A 21,974-nucleotide genomic window follows, 5' to 3' on the forward strand; every position below is an offset into this window, starting at 1 on the left:
TGTGTTGTCGGGTAAATGAAATAATTGTGCGCAATTTCAGCTTGCCGAGATTGGGTGTAGGAAAAATAACGCGGAGGACTACAAGCCCTTTATCAGACACACAGAAAGACAGAGTGAGTTGATATAGGCCTAAGCTTTGTAAAAAGTAATCTTAAATTAAACACATAACTCAAACGAATACATTTTGTCTATGATCACTAAGAATAACAATAAAAATCTATAGTCATGTGATGTTATCGCATACCAAGACTTTCCTTTCCGTACAAGTCTATTTAAGTCAACGTTCTTGAACAGTGATGCCCGACCTAATTCGCACCGCGGGCCTTTTTAATTTCCGACACTCGTGTCGTGGGCTATATGAACGGAAAATTACAGGAAAGAAATAAAATTCACCTGAAACTATTTGATTTGAAGCTCGTGGATCTAGTACTTACATTAGATAATGTGATATTTCACGTTCTTCTTTTTATTACACGTCAGAAAATGGCTTCATTTATCTACTTCAAAATGAACAATATTGTATCTAGCTACATCACCAACTAATTTTCCTTTTTCTTATTGGCAAATATTCACATCGATCCTTCAATCTCTAGGTGTATTTTAAAAATTTTTTATTCGCTGCTCAAATAACGAATACCATCATATTTGTTGTATATTGCCGTTTATAAGTTTATTTTTTTTTAAATAACTTGTTTGATCATATTATTAGACAAGACTAGCTTTCAAAATCATCATTCAAGATACAGAAGTAAAAACATTACAAAGAAAGCTAGAGAATCATCTTGAAGTAATAAGTTTGCATTTCTCTTCATTTTAAGATAAGGCTATATATTTATTCGGACAGAATTATTATTTTTTAGGTTATCGTAGTACAGATTGTCATTTTTTTACACACACACACAAAAAGAAAAAAAAAAGTTTATTTTAAAAAATGCACCCATGAGTGTTTCAACCATGTACCTTTGGCTCTAAAAGCCAACAATCAACGTTAATGCCACTGGGACGATGTAAATGTTACCAATGGAGGTTAGATAAACACATTTTGTATTGAATTTTCTTTTTAAATGATAAATCTACAAATATTTTTCAATACTTTTTTACAAAGTATTACGGAAATATTTCTTTAAATGCTGAAATTTATAAAAATTAAAACATTAGATTTGATTTAAAACAGTTTAGTAAAAGAAAAGATAATGTTTTATGTAGTTGACATTTAAAATTGAAAATCTAGTAATATTTATATAAATTAAAAATAGATGACATCTTTTTTCAACAGTTCTTTGCCTTTGACGATGACCTTTTGGTAGATTATTTTCGTAGTACATTGACATAGAGAACTCTATGGACATTTTAATAGCAAAATTTTGCATTTTTTGTCCCAAAAAATTGTTAATTAAAGTAAGTAGAACAATTTTAATAACATTTATAAATTTTATTTTGCATTACATATTATAAAAATGTTAACGAACAAATTATATATTTTTTATCTATTTAAAAAGCAATAATAAAATATTTAAACTTGCACTTTTTGAATTATAACCAATTTTACATAGTATATCTTCTTTATAAAAGTTTGAAGAAATTACACCGTCTGTAGAAACCAGAAGAAAATCTTGAAATGTAGTACTACTTTTCACTATTTAGTTCACGTGGACATGGAAAAAACTATCGGACTAAAAAAACAATCTATGAAAAGGTATATTTTAAAAAAGAAACAATTGAAAGGCGATTCTTGGTTAAAATTCTCCTCTTCATATTTATGAAACATTTTTTGTTAATGTGAAAAGAAATTATGTACACTTGCCAACGATTAGGTTTATCTTAGTTTAACCTTATTTTAAATAGACTTAAAGACGATATCCATAGAAGTGTGGCAAAAATGCATTCTTTTCTAGTCAGTGGAGTAGAAATTAAGATGCTTATAGTTCAACAGCTACGCTAGGCAAGGGCATATATGCTGCATTAGGAATGACATTGCGCCCCGAAAACGCTTAAACACCAGCTTAGACGCCATATTGCTTGAACTTACATAAAAGAGAGAAACATAGATGATGGTAGCTTACGAAAAAAGGAGTTGGAGATTTCTAAAATTAACCTCGCCCTATTAAATAGTAGAAGCGTCCATCCTGACATTTTGTGAGCATATCACACATACACATAAAAATTTTAACGAACAAATTTTATATTATTTATCTATTTAAAACACAATAATAAAATATTTAAACTAGTACTTTTTGAATAATAGCCAATTTTACATTGTATATCTTCTTTATAAAAGTTTGAAGAAATTGAACCTATTTTAGTATTTATGAAATAGTAGCGGTATGATGTACTACTCTTACACAAAATGTAAGTTTAGCCAGGTAGTTCTCTTCTATACAAATTACATAATACACACAGTCTGTCACGTGACAGTTTTTTTCATTGTTTTATCAATATTATCACGTGGCTAAATGTTGTTTATTTACTATTGGTGAATAAGGCCCATTACACTGTTCATTGTAATATACCTGCGCAGCTCATCAAATATAATCGTCGCACATACAGGAGCATAAGTGAGTAGTCAGAACGAGATCAGTTTTTAATGTTTATCATAAAGAACCAAGATGTCGGGGTTTCTGAATGCACATAAATCCCAAATTTTTCCTAGTGCATGATTCCTAGTTGTACTTGAGGGGTACAACAACTGTGCGAATATGAATGGGAAACATGGAATGATCTAAAAAAGATAGATTTAAATTAAAGTGCACCTTTGGAACAGTGTCCAGCTCAGTCTTAATGGATTTTTTTCTAGAAAAAAAAAATGGGGGGGGGGGTGCGGCATTTTTTAAATTTCGCTCGCAGGCGGCCTCAACCCTCGCGACGGCCCTGACTCCAATGACACCAGGGAAGAAGTACTTGTAAGACCTTGTCCTAGAATATGCTGTGGTGGAAAACTGTCTGGCCTAGACTTGTGGTGAGAACCACTACATTTAAAAAAGAAGAGCTTAAATGACTGTCATGAATTGAATGATTAATTTTCATACGTTTTGTTTTCAGGTTCTAACTGTTGCAAAGAGTGTCATCATCCCGTTTACGTTCATGCTAGGTTTTATAATAAATGAAAATTTACGATGCAATCCTCAGATTGACGAAATTATTTTATTATTGAGAATAATATTTTTTCTTATCTTTTAAATACAGACGTTACAAAAAAATATGATTACGACCTACGCGTCATGCGTATTCACATTAGGTTAGAGTAAAACCATAAGTAAAATGACTAAATTAAGAGACACCAAGACAGAAGACTTAAAAAGTAAAGTAGCAATAATACTTAAAACGCTGAACCATAATTTTAAATACAAAATCAAAAACCTTATAAAATACAAAACTTTATAAAATACAAATAGCCTAACGTTCCCAGAAAATTTGAACGAGGAATTGCAAAAAGTCGACCGCATTATCCTTTTAACGAAATAATTTTGTATTCCATCCATCCATCAATCCCAGTTTCACTACAGCCCATGGAGGGCTCTGGCCTGCTTCAACACATCCTTCCATTCAGATCTCTCCTGGGCCTTTCGTCTCCACCCCCTAACCCCCCAGCTGTTGCGGATCTGCCTCCACATTATGAATCCATCGCATTCGGGTCGCCTGCTTTTTGTATACAATTTTCGCTCCTCTGTTATTTGACATTCTTTCAAGGTGACCTGCCCAGCGTAGTCTGTTCTTTTTTATTTTAGTCACTATAGGTGGGTCTTCATACAATTGATACATCTCATGATTAGTGCGAGTCCTCCACCCTGTTTCATCCCGTATAGCTGTATAGCACCATAGATTTTCCTAAGAATTTTTCGTCCGCATGTATTTAGTATATTATCGGTTGTTTTGTCTTGTATTCCACATTATGCTTTAATTTGGAAAAGACTAACAGGAGATCGGGAAAACCCTTTGTCAGGCGCGCACGCAAACAACTACAACTAAACTGTTGACGTCATTTAATACCCATTATTCCTAATGATGGCGACACCAAAACTAGAATCCTTCATAGATCAATGCATCTAGCTCTAGTAGCTTGCCTCCAACAGACAGAACCGAAAATGGTTTCACTTCTTGATCTCTTGAACTTGGAGACTATGTGCAAATTCTAAGGTAGCCATGGAAATTTCCCAAGAATGGAGTGACGTCGGAAAAGACCAGAAAGGGAGAGATCCACGTAAGCTGCACCCAGTTACCTCTTGGCTGTGCCTCATTTTCGGTTTCCTTTTGATATCGGCGGCTATTTACTGGGGTGGTTTCAGGTAAGTCTACTACACAGATACATGGATATACCTAGACCTAGACCTATATCACATAGACAGTTATACAAATAATACATAGATCGAGATCTAGTCCTAGAAAAGATCTTTCTCACCAAGTCTTTGAAATAGACTATAATTAAAGTATAATATAAGCAGTTTTGTTTAATTAAGTGAATATGTAGTCTATTTCTAAAGTTTAATTAGATCTAGATCTAGGTAGCCAAGGGATGGATCTAGATATTTTACAAGTCATACGAGGTATTTTATTCTATAATACATCTAGAACTAAATGGTCCGGAGTTCGGACTCACCCTCGTTTGGCATCTACCTGGCTGCTGGTACCAAATTCAGAAGCAACAAGCAAAATCTAAAAAGAAATAATTAAAAACAAAGCTTAATATTGATTAAAAGGAGCGTATCGTTCAGTCGCTGCCATGTATCTCAGTATTGCAAGTTTATCTCCCTTTTCCTACATTAAGCAAAATAAAATGTATTACCACTAATGAATTAAATACTGGTTACTTCTTTTATTTTTAAATTAACTCTTTGTCTCCGTAATTTTTTACCACATTTTGGTGGAATCAACTTTGGTATCGTCTGTTAAGAAAGAAAGAGTTGTCATCGCCAATGAATAATATTAATAATGTGCAAAATGTCATCTTTATCCGAAGAAAGGGAAGTGGGAAAGAAAAAGTGTAGAAGGTGTAGACTAAAGCTTTGTAAGATAAAGATAGTTTAAAAATTCCTTTAAAAAAATATTAAGAAGAGTTATTTACATTAGTTTGGATCAGTCGTTTAATCAACTTTGTATTAGATCTAGACTACCAAAAAAAAAGGGGGGGGGCGACCTGAATTCGACTTCATGGCTCAAGCCACATCAAGCTGGCATTGCGACCACCGCTAGTAAAGTTCCTAGGAACATGGAAGATTGTTTAGTTATTTCTTGTTTCTTTAGTCTCGTTGTATGTCATGTTCGTGTTCACTAAGACTCAGACGACGATCCTATTAAAGGGGACTAATTCAGCCTATACCACTTCTTCAGACAAGTACAATTTCTTTCCTTTGTTCGAGATAACAAACAAAATAATTTACTACCAATCGATAATTAATTAACTGGTTAATTTTTTTTATATTGATTCTTGTGTTGTCGGGTCAAAAAAATAATTGTGAAAATGTTCAGCTTGCTCCCAGACTGGGTATAAGGGAAATAACGTGTACAAACTTTTGACCAGACACACAGAGTTGATGTAAGGTTTGTAAAAGTAGACTTTTTTTTTCTGTTGCCTTTATACTTCGACAGGACATAGGTTTATCTTTACTCAATGTGTGTAAAGGTTGTTGTTTTTTCACCCCCGAGAGGTGTCCGCATCTAGGTATCTGAGTGGATGCTTTGATGGGAATCCACCGCTGTAGTCTATGCTGTTCACTACTGTTCTGATGTATTTGGATTGTTTATCTGAAATGTGATTTATGCCAAGTCGATTGTTTAGAATGTACAAATGTTTCACACTAAGTACTAGATCTATGACGTGTTATTACCTAGATAAACCAAGCAATCTACTAGAGTAATGTTTTAAAGTATATAAAGTTATGCTAGATAAGGAGATTATCTTTGATAAACAGCCCTGATCTCTGGTATCCTTCTACGACGTCCCTTTGTTTACCATCTACTTAATCTAGAGATGAATACGTTTTAAATATGTGCGCATATCCCGGCAATAATATATACATACATTGTGTAGGTCGGAGGTCATTTTGATTTTGTAGGTATGTTTTCAACTGATAGGTAAAAAGATATAGGGCCTATAATGCGTAGTACAAAAACTCGCACCTTGAATAAACACAAACTGAAAGAGCGAGAAATAGGTGTGAGCAGTAGTGTGTACATAAAGGAAAAAATACAAAACAGGACTACCTTGTAGGTGTTTGATATATTGATTTTAGTGTGTACATCTTCGTGTTCGTTTGAATTTTGGTAGTAAACAAACAGATCTCTTTGGCAAGTAAACCTTTAATTTAAATAATAACATTATTACATTATGTGTGTATGTGTGTGATTATTATATTTTAATTGTTATTATTAGTCCGGACTCCTACATCCACCCTTACGTAGACCGACAACGCTTTTTATCATTGTCTCCGACTATCCTTTGATCTATTAGTGAAATTTAAATTGTACCTCCCATTGGACTTTTGTCCCACTGTCAAGAGAACTTGGTGAAAAGCCAGCATATTTTGTTTAGCACACACAATAGCCAAGTTACAAGCGACTGTATATTTAACTATTTTTTTCTTTTAAATTATATATAGGGAATAGTAGACCGGATGCCGTCACAACTGTTCTGTCAATAAAAGTGTACAGATCACAACTGATCTGTCTGTAAGAGCCCACTAGTCACAACTGTTCTATAACTGTTCTATACGCGTGTACTAGTCACAACTGTTCTATAACTGTTCTATAAGCCTGTACTAGTCACAACGGTTCCATAACTGTTCTATAAGCCTGTACTAGTCACAACTGTTCTATAACTGTTCTATAAGCCCGTACTAGTCACAACTGTTCTATAAGCCTGTACCAGTCACAACTGTTCTATAACTGTTCTATAAGCCTGTACTAGTCACAACTGTTCTATAACTGTTCTATAAGCCTGTACTAGTCACAACGGTTCTATAACTGTTCTATAAGCCTGTACTAGTCACAACGGTTCTATAAGCCTGTACTAGTCACAACTGTTCTATAACTGTTCTATAAGCATGTACTAGTCACAACGGTTCTATAACTGTTCTATAAGCCTGTACTAGTCACAACTGTTCTATAAGAGTGCACTAGAATGTAACTAGATAATAACCCAGCTATACACAACTCACGCGCTTCAAATAACTAAGTGAGCATGCAATAAGAAGCCAGGTCGAGAGGCTAAGTACGCCTGAACTTGATTTGGCTTGACCACCTATGAAGGGGGCTCGAGGTTCGACGCCCGACTCGACCTGAGTTGTGTTTACTGGGCGTATTAAGGCAGCACGGAAAACCTCAAATACCCCCCCCCCCCTCCGGTACACAAATGCCATAAGCATGAAAGTAGCGCTATATAAAGCTATAATTATTAATTAATTAATTAATCAAAAACATCACTTCATAATAGTGAACAATTAACACTATCCCTGCTTACTGCAATGAGATGCTTAAACAGGATCCCTGCATACTGCTATGAGATGCATAACATGATCATCCTGCATACTGCTATGAGATGCATAACATGATCATCCTGCATACTGCTATGAGATGCATAACATGATCATCCTGCATACTGCTATGAGACTTTTAGCATGATCACAGCTTAACAAAATTAACGCGATCCCTGCTTAATGCTATGAGAGGTTTAAAATGATCCCTGCTTATTGGATACTGCTTTTATAGGTTGCGAGAGGTAGGCCTAGCCTGTCTTTATTTTTCTATTATAATTCATTTTAAAAAGTAGAGTTTCTATTGCTGTTATTCTACGTTTAATCTTTTTATTTTATCTTTTTTTAAACTGCCAATCTTATATTTCGCCATATGTCTTCCAAGTAGATTATTTAGTGTTTCCTCATACTCAGTGGCGAACCGAAGGCGCCAGACCAGGAAGGCCTATCGGCGACCCCCTCCCCCCATCTCACTATAAAATACCTAAATCTAAATCGCATACTGACATTCAGCAGTATGCAATATTAATAAACTTGCATATAATGTAATCATGGTTGATGAATGTAGCGATAGAAATGTATTTTATGTAGTGTTTTGATACCAATTTTGGAGCCCCCTACGCTCCGGAACGGCTGCCTTAACCTCCTCCCCCTCGGTGCATCACCTCTTAAAAGCCTACTGAAAATAGCAATGAAAAGCTATAAATCAGCTACGCCCCTGCATAAACACAAACTAATTATATGTGCATACTGTACACATCTTCGTTATTGTGTTGTTTCGAGAGAGGGCCGGCTTGTACACTACAATAGCAATGTCACCATGTTCTCGCCAGGTACGCCTGCATTGCCGACCACGTCTGGGGATCACTGGATGAGAGCTCACTGAGTCGCAGGACTGTCACACACTCGGGACCATTATCTCTACCACTGGTAAGCTCATTTCTCTTGTGCGTGCTAACTAATTAGACCTAACTCGTGTAAACATGTGTGAAGACTAGAGCGTGTGACTTTTAACACATAGATCTAGTACAAATATCTTAGATCGAAATATTTTTTTTGGAATGGAGCGCATGATCCACCGTAAAAAAAAAGCCTTTAAAGTGTTTACTATAGGCCTACTAGAAGAAATATGATTCAAGCCAATCAAGCGAGGGTGAAAGATGATGAGATGATATAGTTCAATGTTTGTTTTCTGAGAAACTCTATTTACTTGAAGTGTGTACGAATCAACACATATCTGCAGAGTCTAGAGGTTTCTTTCTTGTTTTCTTTTAGAGGCCTCTGAAAGGGGAGTTGCCGCAATTAGTTTTGTGTGGTCTGTGGCTCTGTCAAGATCTCAAAAACTAGAAAAGATAATGAAAATCCTATTATTTTATTTTGTAGCTTGCAATTTTTTGTTCTCTAAGAGCGATCCATTTGGATTTTTAAAATTAAATCTCTAAGACGTCATTTTATAAAAATGCATTTTTACAATTATTTAATATTAATAGTAAACAAGAAACAGGGTTACCTAGATCTATATTACAACACACGGTGAATTTTTCATTCCATTTAAGTTATAAGCAAACAACGTTGCTATTTCCAAAATAATATTTTAATAAACTTATGACTAAATGATTTGTTTCTGTTATACACGTTCCTAACACGCGTTTGATTTTGTATCTACTTTATTAAGACATATTTTTTAAACAATATTTGATAAGCAGTGTTTAGTGTTATCGACTGTACACAGTTATGTGTGCCTATTTAATTTTCATAAAATCAGAGTCTCTTTAAGACGACCAAACATCCATTAGACCAGCCTCATACTGTACATCATCTTCACATCAATCAGTTGATTAAATATAATATAAATATTGACAAGTTAATAATTATAACAACATTCATACAGGCCTATCTAAGCACTCTGCGGTTTCATGCCGTCAGCAGGTCTAACAATACAATCATATCGGAAACACAATCTTTCAACATCCCTAGCATTGTTGTTGTTAATAATTTTTGTAGTGCATTGTTTCTGATATTCGTGCTGAAATTATTGAAACCATGCTTTTAACCTTCTCGGGACCCCCTTGGGACCCCCTGTGCTATTAGAGCATGGAATGGGTTGTCTGAGCCAGCCAGGAAAACAAGGACTTGGCAGAATTTAAGTCATTGGTTTACATGCATAACTAGATGCATGACGCGTAGGACGTAATCATCTTTTTTGAAGTAACGTTCTGTATTATATAAGATAAGATTGGGTTGACCACTTCGCGGCCACTTCAGAGTTTGTGTTTCACACAAATTCTCTTTGTAATCTTCTTTTTTTTTTAAAATTAGAACCTACATGAATCAACATGCTTCTGGGCTTATAAGTCGCTTTTTTTTGTTAGCCCACCTGACCACGCGATTCCTTAGTAGGCCGAATTCAACTTATTCTAGAATAAGAAATGATCCATTGGATCAGAGGTAACAACTGAATATCTGTTCTGTCCACAAGTGGTTTAAATTTTTAGGAACAAGGTCTGTCAGGGTCGTAGCTAGCAAAAATGGTGCAATCGCATGACACTCTCCCCCTGAAAACATATATTACCAAAGGCTGATCCAGAATTTCTGCGACGATAGGGGGGGAAGATGATTGGAGAAGGTATAAAAATACAACCTAGTACATAATACAATCAATATTTATGGTATGCGATATTTTAGTGCAGGCCGTTTAGCCGTTCTGACGATAAAACGCAAAACTTTATATAATTTATTTTCGCTATAGACTTTAGTAGATATATATATATATACACACACACACACACACCACACCACACACCGGAAAAAAAAAACGTTTTCATATTTTTGACTATCTCATGAATGTATAATGCGAACTATGAATGGCTGCCCTATTGTATGTTATGTGCTCGGGACTGTCAAGCAGATATTCCCGGGTTCGAACCCTGCCAGCCGCCATCTGACCAGCGTTAACATATATTGATCTGATAAGGCAGGAGACCACATACTATTATAATATGCTGGCGAAACGTAATTTCTCTCTTTCAGAAGAAATAAGCAAGCACGCTGTTTCGACAAAAACATATTTACTTACATTGGGCAAACATTTTTTTTTCTGTAGCAGGTTGGCGATAAAGCTTAAGTTTCTGAAAAGACACGATAGTACAAAACATCCACTTACTAGGCTTGTCAGACACCAACGAATGAAATCAAACTCAGTTACAATACTTGTAGCTTTTTTTACGTTTCATGTGACTACGCAAGTTAATAGTTCGAGATACTCTGTTATAGATACCCACAGGAACAAAGTCTTAGCGTAACTAATTAGGATTCATATTTCCGAGTCGGCGATTTACATTAAAGCTTAAACAGACATTGATATTTTAGACATATTTTCTTACTTCTCTCTTCTCTCCAGTTGGCTTGTCTAATCATCGCCGCTATGATATCAGTCCTACATGTGGCTTTCAAGTGGCCGTTCTGGTCGACCGATGTTCAAAATGTCGCGGTGTCCCAAGACAGAGAGTTTTACCAGAAACTGCATCCAGCACCCAGTTTTCAAGAGGATGAACCACACAACACGTCAAGGGAATGCTGTCATGGTGATAGTCTCAAAGACAAGAGTTTAGGTGATGGAGACGTAAATTTCAGCGCTGTAGACAATCTCGAGGGCGTGGGTTCAGATGAGCAAGAACAGGTAACTCTTACCGTTGACAACGAAAAATCAGCAGACGATGAAAGCATGGCACTTTTGACCTACGAGAACCAAAGCGCTTTGGTAGCAGATGAAAGCGCTTTGGAAGTGAATGATGTAATACAAACATTTGAAGAAGTTGTGATCTCAGATGATGAGAACATCAATCTTATTGACTTGGACGAGTCTCAAACTGTGGAGAGAAACAGCTGTCAATCAAGTAATGTATATTTTTTACGGTATTTACTTCTTGATTTGACTTTTCTTCTTCTTAATTATTTTTTAAAGGGGGGGGGGGCGGGGTGCTGTGTTCTTCCCTGCTTATTTCTATTAAAAGCACATAGCCAGTGGCGTAGCTAGTAATTCGCCATCGTTTGAAGGCTGAGGGGCTTGACTTCTTTGGGGGCCCCTGATTTTGCATAATATTTAATGTAAAAAAACACTTATATGGGGGGATTTTCAGATTCCCCCCCCCCTTTCCCCCACTCTAGCTACGCCACTGCGCATAGTTCCCCAGTGGCTTAAGTTACTATGTTCTTATTAAACGTATTGCACTTAATGTGGACATACTTAGAATTTGATAGCATCTGCGCGAAGTCCATGAGCTTTTTAAAATGATAGATAAATGGCTGTTACAAGTCTTTAGCAGCGTTTTCTTTTTTTTTTTTTACAAGACTCCAATTAACCTTGTATTTGTGCATTCGTTTTTTTTTTTAATCATGCAATAGGAGAAATTGGATTGTTGACGCAATGTTTCAGGGTTCAAATGTGGCACCCCGACCTCACACTGGACCTGTCAAGATTCTAGATAGCCCATAGTTTTATGCTTCAATTGAAGGAACATCTACTCTGTGGTCTTCCACTGACCCATTCCGATAACCAAACCAAAATAATAAAGGCTTGATAAGGATAGTAATAAGAAATGAGCTAGACCAATGTCTTGTTAAAGGCGTCATTTGTAAATATATTTTAGCTTAGTCCGTATCATACTTAAGTCTAACCAAATATGACCTAATTAGCAAGCATTCATATGTTAGATGCTGTGCGTATTGATCGGATGAGTCCGTAAGAAAAACAAAAGGCTTAGTCATCATAATAGGATCAGCATTCACCAAACAACAATAGATCTAAATAGCTTTCATTGTGTCATACAGATGCCGCAGACATGTGTCCAAAATGTGCAGAGGAGCACAATGACGTCTGCCACGCTGGTACACAGACTGCGGAGGACACAGGCAGGTGTGATATGGCGACAGTGTCGACAATGACCTGTAACCCAGGCCTGGTAGATGTGTCAGTCAATACACACCAGAGGCTGTGTAAAATTGTCAAGTTAGTGTATTCGTGAAACCGTTGGTTAGAATAGTTTTAAATGTTTAACATTAATGATAAAAATGGAATTTCTAGAGCGCTGTTAACAAACATGATGTAGGCTCAAGGCGCTGTGATAACATAACAAACATAAATATGTCAGCTAAAATGACTAACTAATCTTAAAAAGTTTTGAACAGATAGGTCTTAATGTTCTTTTTGAATGGTGTACGGAAAAAGCCCGCAGAAGCTTGTTAGGAAGAAACACTGCAATGGAAAAACTTTTTTGTTTTAAATCACCAAAAACTGTCGAGTCCAATGGAATCAATGCTTTAGCAGCTTCATGCATCTTTGGGAGAAGTGTTTAGTATCACGGTCAAGAGCCAGATATAACCCGCGGACCGTAGTTGGGGCTTTCGTGATTTAGAAAAATGTATTTTTTAAAATAACAACAAAAACTTTTCCTATGAGACCCCACGGCCACTGGGACCTATTACTTGGAGCTCACCTATGTCCCCAAACGTTAACGAGGGTACATGGGGCCAAAATAAAATAACAACTGCTAGTGCTCAGAGGCGGCCTAAGGGGGTGACGAGCAGGACAACAGCCACGGGTCCCGCGCCTTAAAGGGGCGGGCAACAAAGAGAATCTTTTGACGCCGTCATCCTGTAATAAAAATATTCATGGCCCTAATATAAATAAATAAATTATGGCTTTTATATAGCGCTACTTTCATGCTTATAGTATGCTCAGAGCGCTATGGTCCAATCTCATTTGTGGACCAGTGGGGGGAGGAGGTAACTGGTAGGTTTTCCGTGCTGCCTTTAGGCGCTCAGTAAACACAACTCGAACCTCGAGCCCCCTTCATAGGTGCTAAGCCAAGTCAAGTTCAAGCGTACTTAGTCTGTTGACCACGCCTCCCACTCGTATAGGGCCCTGTCACTCGTATAGGGCCCTGTCACTGTTAAGGCCGCTCTATGTACTTCCCCTTTCCAGAAAGTACTCCTTAATGTTTTCTTGGGGACGTTTTCTAATCCCAGTGAACTCAAACTGTCAGAGGATATAACTCGAGCTCTGGGACAGAGTTGCTCGGCTTAAGCTTTGGCTAACTTGTATACACCATCAATTTCTTCTGACCGACTCCTACAGAACAGAAAAAAAAAATGACATCTGCATTAGTCTTGTTCTATTGGACCGAAATCCCGTTGAATCAGATCAAATACAGGCTGGCCCAAAAGTAGATTTACAATTACCATACATACTATGTCATTGACAATTTAACAATGAAACATTGAAATTCGTTTTACCTGTTAGCATAAACATAAACAATGTAATCTCTCAGATGATCAAAATGTCCCCGTTCAACGCTGTAACGTTCATTAAATCTCTGTGAAGAGAGCTGGTCACTACACTTCAACCATATAAAAGGGAGTTTTTGGGTCATCCTAACAATGTTTTCAGGCAGTCGATGGACAAGGTCTTTCTATAAGAGTCCTTTAAGCATGCAAGATGTTGTTAGTTACGTGCTCTAATTGTCAGGAAGAGCAAAGTTTGCTGACCTCATCTTCAACACAGAAATAAATGTAAAATAAACAACATCTTGTACACGTGAATACACCCAATTTTAATAGGTACCTGATATTAGTTGGGGAAAAGGAAAGGCGGTTGGTCGTTGTGCTGGCCACACGGCAGCCTCGTTAACCGTGGACCACAGAAACAGATGACCTTTACATCATATTCCCTATAGATTGCAAGGTCTGAAAGGGGAACTTTACTTTTACTTTTAATCACCATCTTATAATCAGCTACCTACCGAAAGATGGTACAAACAAAATGTTATTAAGCATTAAAACGTTTCGATTTCTCAGACATTGTGGCACCTCCACATCCGGGCCCTTTATGAAAAAACTGCGAAGGGCCCAACGTCTTCTGTCCGAGGCGAGCGCCAAAACAAAACTGGAGAAACAGGAGAAAGTCTTCAAGTGGAGGGCAGTCATGAGCAGATACAAGGAGAAACGTGAGTCATTCGGAAAACTTGCAATTAGCTCTGGTGTATCTTAGTCTGAAATTGGTGCTATATTAGGAACGGATATAAACTTCTATAAGAGTTTGTGTTTATGGATTTTCTTATTTTTATCGAAAAAATGTTGTTTTTTAAATTAGCATCGTTGTTATAGCATTAGCTTGCCAAGTCTGAAATGAGCATGCATTACCACAGTAGCATTGAAACAAACCTGATAGATCGACATGTTGATAGACAAAGGACGATATTTTTAAAAGTTAGGACACGCCCCTTTCACTGATAGCCTTCTTCTATGTACAAGTCCTATTATTAGCTTACACTTTCTTCACTGCCGGATATGTAATTTTTCTAAAATTAAAAAAAAAAGGGGGGGGGGTGCGAAAATTATAACCACGTCAATGGCAGTTTGGAAATGAAAGGTTGAGTCGTTTATTTCAAGCTAAAATTTCGCACATTTGGCTGGGTAGCAAAGTTGACATATTTGATCTTTTTTTTTTCAATGACTAATACAATTTAAATGTTTAGTTTCTTATTTTAGTTGAAAATAAAATAGAAATAATACAACAGATTTATATTGCTTGTTGAAAGGCAATACAACAAATAACTCAAATTAATTTAATTACTTTTTTTCTACTTTCAACATATTAGTTTCCATTTTTTTTTGCTAAATAATTATTCACGACTGCTACGTGGAATAACTGCTGAGCAAGATAATAGTATGAACATTTTATATCAATGTTTCTCAAACTTTTACTTCTATGGTGAGTGTGAGAAGTTAGACTCTGGTTGGTGTTTGTGCATTGTGAATGAAGTATAATAAGCGGTACTCAAAAAAGCTGTCTTGGGTACACCAGAGGACTCCAGGAGGCCAGAATGAAAAGATATGTTTTTGTAGAGAGTTAGATTTTGTTCAAAATACCATTTTATATTATTACTAAAGTCTACAACATATATTTTATTTTTTTCTCAAGTTTAATTTGTCTCAGGGGCGTAGCTAGGAATTTTACATCATTTGGGGTGGGGGGGCTTAACCTTTTTAGGGGCCCCTGCATTTTGCGTAGTATTTAATGTAAAAATACCAATTTCAAGAGGGGGCCTTGAGGGATTTTCAAGTTCTCACCTCCCCCATCCCACCCTAGCTACGCCACTGATTTGTTTATATGGCTATAAAAGTTACATTTAGGATTTTTCACAAAGAAGTTATTCAAGTTATTCTAGGTATTTTAAGTTCAGATATAATACGCTTACAGCTGTATAGTTGTCTACCAGCAGTTTGGTGCTACAAGCCAACAACCGTCAGCAATAACCCGCTAAACGAACTAAATTTGTTCGCGTCCACGCTAAGCCAGCTGAGGGAATAGGCCAGCTGAGGGTATAGGCCAGCTGAGGGTATAGGCCAGCTGAGGGTATAGGCCAGCTGAGGGTATAGGCCAGCTGAGGGTATGGGCCAGCGCTGTAAGCTTCTAAAATGGTATCCGAGAAGAAAGAAAAGAATTCTACAGACATCTGATTAAAATACAGTTTGACTGTTTTGTTTGCTTATGAATGTTTATTAAAGCTAGTGTCTGTCAAGTTTTTCTTTTTCGGAAATAGACTTTTAAATATTTTTAAAATTGTTTATATAATAGACAAGATTCATTCTGGGGATGGCATTGGGAGGGGCAGCAGGTTCCCCATCTAGCGAGCAAAGGGGTCTGAAGGGGGGGGGGAAGCGCTGAAAGGGAACTAATAAATGCCTCCCCCTTGCTTCTAGAGCGCACTATTCATCCTAGTAAACATTGTCTATTAAAGAAAGAGGCATCACTTGACAACATTTTAAGCGATAGACATTCGAGTTACTTACAGCACACGTACGTCAGTATTGGACGTGATCGTCGCTTTTTGTTTTTGGTCACGTGGTCAACATAACGATGTACTACAGTCTGCAGAAACTCGACCGGAGAACGCGTTAGCGAAGATGTTCTGAAATGTCTTTTTTTTTTTTTTTTAGTTGTTAGTTGATATTATTGCAGACTCCTCTTGCGAAAATGGATTACATTTTTTTAAAGTTCCTTATTAGAAGATGAAACAACCCTCTTACTTTAATTTAAAGTATTGGTAACAAAGTCATTTTATGTGATTCATATTCAAACATAGATTTATAAATACAATGCAAATACAAAATATTTTTTGTCCCTTGAAATAGAATTTCACCCTCTTCGCCCCTCCTTCCTCCCTTTTGTTTGTGTCAATACTTGTTTCACTCCTGGGAGTGCGCCATGCAGTTTGAGAAACGCTGCTCTTTATTAGGTCTACTATATGACCAGATAAGGCACGGCATCTTAACCAACCCAGTAATCGAGGGAAGCTAACTTTAAAGGCTAGGACTTATTGTACAGGTAGACACACTATATCTACTTCATAACGCTGTTTTGTGACTTGCACGAACTCAATCTATTAGATTTGTTATGTTTCAACTAGTGTAAAGTTACACAACTCTAGTTCAAGGGGCATTACTCTTTACGTAGGTTTAAAAAAAATGTTATTATATTGTAATCGTGCTGGCAATGCATTCTCTAATCACTGAACACTATACAAATATAACCCACCTGTGATTATTACGGGCCTTCTTTAGTAAAGTAGCTTCTATAGAATTAAAAGAGCTTGGATAAAGTTAGCTTTGTCAACTACTAGGCCTGTCTACCTGTCTAAAGAAGTGTTGTCTGATAAGGTCATGGTTCTCAAGTTATCAGGCAAGGTCGTGGTTCATAAGTTATCTGGCAAGGTCATGATTTTCAAGCCGTTTAAATGGTTAAGTAGAAGAAACAATGAAATCAATGCGACTGTTGTTTAGCCTGTCCCATGCTCTGATAGAAAGTTGAAAGAATGTGATATGTGTCTTGAATCGTGCTGGATTTTGGTTAGACTAGCCCTTGGATTTTTGTGGAGGAACTACCTTCTTTAAGCTTTGATTGAAATCCCAAAGCATGCCATTTGTCTAGAAAGAAAGAAAGAAAGTATTTGCACATTTAATTTCATTTCCATCTTGTTTTTTTTTTATATATTTAGTTTGCAAGTTTTGTTGAAAATTTTGATGTTTTTTTTTGAACTCCTTAAGGGTGATGCCAACCCTGCAGTCTTGAACATCTTATTCAGCTGAAGTGATAAGAATAATTTTATTTTAAAGATCTAGTACCACATCCAAATAATAGACAAATATTTAATCCGAGTAGACACACATCTGATCCAAATAAACAAATACCTGATTTTAAAAAAGTCCACTAACACAGAGCTTTGAAAATCTCTTTAGCCAATAACGGGAGAGAAGGAGGGGATAGCAGTTCATGGCTACAGATATCTAGGCCCACAACAAGGCGTCAGATACCAGTAGCTACATTAGAGCATTCATTGATGGTATCATAGTAGGCTACGAAATTCTTACATCATGGCCATTGGGAATACCATCATGGTACCTCGAGGTTAAATCATGGTTATATTAAATGACAACATGGTATCATGTTTAACATTACGTTTTGTAAATATTTTAGTTTCTCTTCTTTAAATTGTGTGAATGTATATTTTGGTTTTCTATAATTTTATAATGGTTTGTTTGGTGTAATGCACAAATTATAAGACTAATTTCTTTATGGATAATAAAGATTATTATTATGTTAGAAACGAACGAGCATTCATTCTCTGGCGCTGCCAGGGTAGAGTTTCGTTAAAGAGAAACAAAATTATTATTATTATTATTAAGTGTAGTGTATACCTTTCGTATAAACAGCTTCCTTGAATTACCTTTTAACATTTGAGAAGTATTCTTTTCTGGGCTACTAGCATTATTTCGAGAATAGCTGGATCTCAAAATTACACAGAAGTCTCCAATTGAGTTTTCTTGTTTGCATAGCCCTACGTTATCGAATATCTTTTTAAACTTGTACGACATAATGTGCCACCTCCAACTTTCCATTCAGTCTTAATATTTTACCTTCCACAGTCTGTAAACTTTTTGATAGTCTGGAGAAGAAAGACGAACTGTTAGGTTACACAGCCCTCAGCAGAACCTTGTCTGAGAATGAAGTCAAAGAAATCTGTACAGCAGTCAGGTTAGCTGCACATCTGTAATTATAGGCTGCCTAAATAAGTCTAGTGTGCTATAGAACTATCTTCATGTTTTATTATACTCTGTCTTACATTCACATTTTAATGTTTCATGCTGTTTTACTGAATAACTCGCTCATAGTTGACAACTGCTGGTATTATAATAACAATAGAGCCATGACAATACAGACATGCGTATACAAACTATTGGAGATTGTTGTTATATTTAGACGAACACTAATCTAATTGTGTACATTGTGTGTATTATAGTCTCTCTGACAAGATTTAGGGTCAGTATCATCCAAATAGTATATGCAGTACCAACACAAGATAGCAGTTAAAAATCATAAATGGAGTTTGAAGCTTTTAGCGCTGAAACAGATTATAAATAAACATGATGACAGGTAATAATAGCAACACTAAGGTACCAAGGTAATTGAGAGAAGAAAGTGACGAAACCATGGTGAAACATAGACAACCGTATTACATTTTTCTTTTCGGGCATCACCATGTTTAAGCCTCAATGCACTAAGGCTCCGTACTGGGATTAATCCCTTACACCATGGTCGAGGCATCTGGCAGTGTTCTGTAGGGTTCGCTTGTCTCCGTACAGGGCGAGACCCCCCGCATGCACCAGTTCTGTTTCAAGACTGGTCGTATCTTCGATTGTGTCTCTGAGCACACTGCAGTCGTAGAGAATGTGTTCTACTGTCTCGTCTTCTGTGTGACAGTGTCGACATCTAAGATCGTGATTCTCTCGGATCCTAGGCCCCTATCGAACAGTGTCCAGTGCAAATTCGTGCCCAAATTGCTTGACCCTTTCTTTCTAGCTGCCAGCATTCGTCTTTCTTGTTTGGGCGTTTGAGAACTTTCCAGACTTCCCTACAATGGTCTAAGCTTTCCTACGACTTGGACATGATCCATTCATCTGATTACGTGTCCCTCCCCTAAGAGCTCGCCCACATGCCTATCCGTAATGGTCCCTCAAACAACTCTATATTTAGGTTCAACACATATTGGAGCCCAAGACTTCTTTTCTACAACAAACAAAGACCCTAATTTAAATTACATCAATCTCTAACATCACAACAAGATGACAATAATGCATTACATATTGATAGCTTCGAAGTGGTAGTAATTGAAGTTAATTAAACTAATGAAACATACTTGGAGTTTGAAGCTTTTAGTGTTGAAACAAATTAGTGCTGCTATTATAATGTTACATGGCAGTTCAGAAACAGTATGTGTAGTTTCAACAAAAGAATGTACACATAAGTTGTTTTTTTTTTTGTGTGTGCACTGCTAATTCTAATTTTCTTTACTTGCTGGTCTCTCAAAGGTCATCTCGAGACAGACTTCTGACCCAATGTAAACTTAACTCAGCATTAAAAGAGGTCATTGAAAGCAAATCAGAGGTGCCACCTCCCACATTGGACAGCCCAAGCCAGCAACAAGCTTACAGATAAAGCTTCTCATTGTCCTGTTTACTTATTGAACTGCAGAGTACACCCAGAGTGTCATGAAGTTTCTGTGTAGTTCAACCATTGATGCATCCATTCTTGATATTTCCTACTATTTTCTGAACTTTAAAGATTTTATTTTATTCTCAATATTCTCATAGAATATTTATTTTACAATGTAATAAGAACATGTAAATATGTATATATTTTTCTAAAAAATACATTAATAGAACTGAATGAAAAAAATAATACAATAAAGTATAATCTAATTAAGATGCACAACTAGATTAACACATAGGTTACACGTAGGGCCTAATTATCTTCCTTTTTGAAGAAATAACTATAATTAATTAGATAAGATTTGTAATTAACTGTAATATATCTCAAGGAGTCAATGATCATTTAAACGTTATGTTTGCACACCGTGTAATCTGACTGAATATTCAGAGAATTTGTGATATTTATTTGTTTTCTTCTATATGCTAATAGTATTGAAAATTTTAAAAAATAATTGTGATTTTTGTGTACCATTTAAGTTATTATATTTTTAAACATAGGCGCGCATTTTAATCCCCTCAGATTAAAGGAAGGATGAAGTCTTAGTAAAGCATTATTCCCACCCTGAAGTGGTTAAGAGAGAGTGAAGAATCTAAAACCTCAGAATATAATTTTGTTTTCCTTTTTTTTTTTAAATTAAAGTCTTCAATAGATGAGTCTTACGTGACATTCTCCACAAATTGTCACATGATCTAACAATATCAATTGAAGACAATTGTTTTGACATAAGAGTTTAAAGTTTCTTATAGGCCATTCTACGTAAGTTAACCTTCATAGGATAGGAAGAATACGATGAAAGAGTATACTTCTATTTGATGATTTTGAATGTACATATTTAAAGTATTACAGACTAGACTTGTTGGTATATTCTATTTCTAGTCTTATTTACGTAGGTATTGTATATACTCTTACAACCAGGCAGTTATACCTGATAAATAGTTACAGAATCAAAGCAAATTTACCGAATATTGAAATCTATTTATATATTTTATACTAGCTATCAACCTATGTGAACGTAATTTAAATCAAAACATAGACATGTACTATCGATAACCTTCTACTGTAAGACATGTACTATCGATAACCTTCTACTGTAAGACGTTGTACTTATGACTTCAAATGTCTACAGCTTTATACCAGCATTACTTCCCTTAGCTCCTCTACTCATGAAAAGATAGAGGGGTAATACTATTTGTCTTTACAGTTCAATCAAGTTACTTAGACATTAAATAATTATCTTTTTTTAATCATTTAATTACTTTCAATGTTTACGAAACAATTTATAATAAGCATTACATTTTTTAATTATCTTGTATTTTAAATTTGTCTAATTAGTTTGTATTTTTTAATCTAAGTATCGATTATTTTGTTTTGCTATTAAATTACACCTAATGTAAAGATTTCTCAGAACAATATCAATTTAAAGATAAGTATAGCATATTGAAATTGATAATAATTGTATCATTATATCCATTTATTATACATGATTTTATAGGTGAACACAACATATAAATATTAAATGCTTTTATCTATATAACATCCTGTAAAAATTGTCTTTTAGATTTATTTTAATTCCTTAATAAAAGTTCTTCTTTCAGACCTTGTGGTCTATGGGAGAGTTGATGTAATGCTCATTTGATTCTTTGCCCCACGGTTAACGAGGGTGTCATGTGGCCAACACAAAATAAAAATACATTCTAATTGCTATTAACACGACACAGCACAAGAGCGAAATGCACTAGCGGACCAAGAATTGAGGCGGGGGAGCGATTTTTTTCCAAACCCTAGTGCCTTGTAAACCCCAACCCTTTGTATAAAAACACTAATATCTATATATGAATAAAGAGCTGTGTTTCTCAACCTTTGGCGGGAACAAAAATACGCTGTAGCCGCTCATTTCG

The 21,974-nt window shown here is 35.9% G+C and overlaps 1 protein-coding gene across 3 annotated transcripts; it reads left to right on the forward strand.

Moving 5' to 3' along the window:
* Window positions 1-3,977: 3,977 nt before the first annotated feature.
* On the forward strand, window positions 3,978-21,623 carry LOC106078108 (uncharacterized). Of its 3 annotated transcripts, none has more exons than XM_013238863.2 (7): window positions 3,978-4,283; window positions 8,300-8,396; window positions 10,867-11,362; window positions 12,297-12,381; window positions 14,322-14,470; window positions 18,453-18,561; window positions 19,896-21,623. In XM_013238863.2, the coding sequence occupies exons 1-7, from the start codon at window positions 4,141-4,143 to the stop codon at window positions 20,020-20,022; spliced, it is 1,206 nt and encodes a 401-aa protein (XP_013094317.2). In that variant the 5' UTR covers window positions 3,978-4,140; the 3' UTR covers window positions 20,023-21,623. The 3 variants fall into 3 exon arrangements, with proteins under 3 accessions (XP_013094317.2, XP_013094314.2, XP_013094315.2); XM_013238860.2 differs by having other exon boundaries at window positions 3,979-4,283; window positions 12,297-12,474; XM_013238861.2 differs by lacking the exon at window positions 3,978-4,283 and adding an exon at window positions 6,058-6,201 and having other exon boundaries at window positions 12,297-12,474.
* Window positions 21,624-21,974: the final 351 nt, after the last annotated feature.

This window comes from Biomphalaria glabrata, chromosome 1 (genome assembly GCF_947242115.1).
Source record: "Biomphalaria glabrata chromosome 1, xgBioGlab47.1, whole genome shotgun sequence".
Lineage (NCBI taxonomy): Eukaryota > Metazoa > Mollusca > Gastropoda > Planorbidae > Biomphalaria > Biomphalaria glabrata.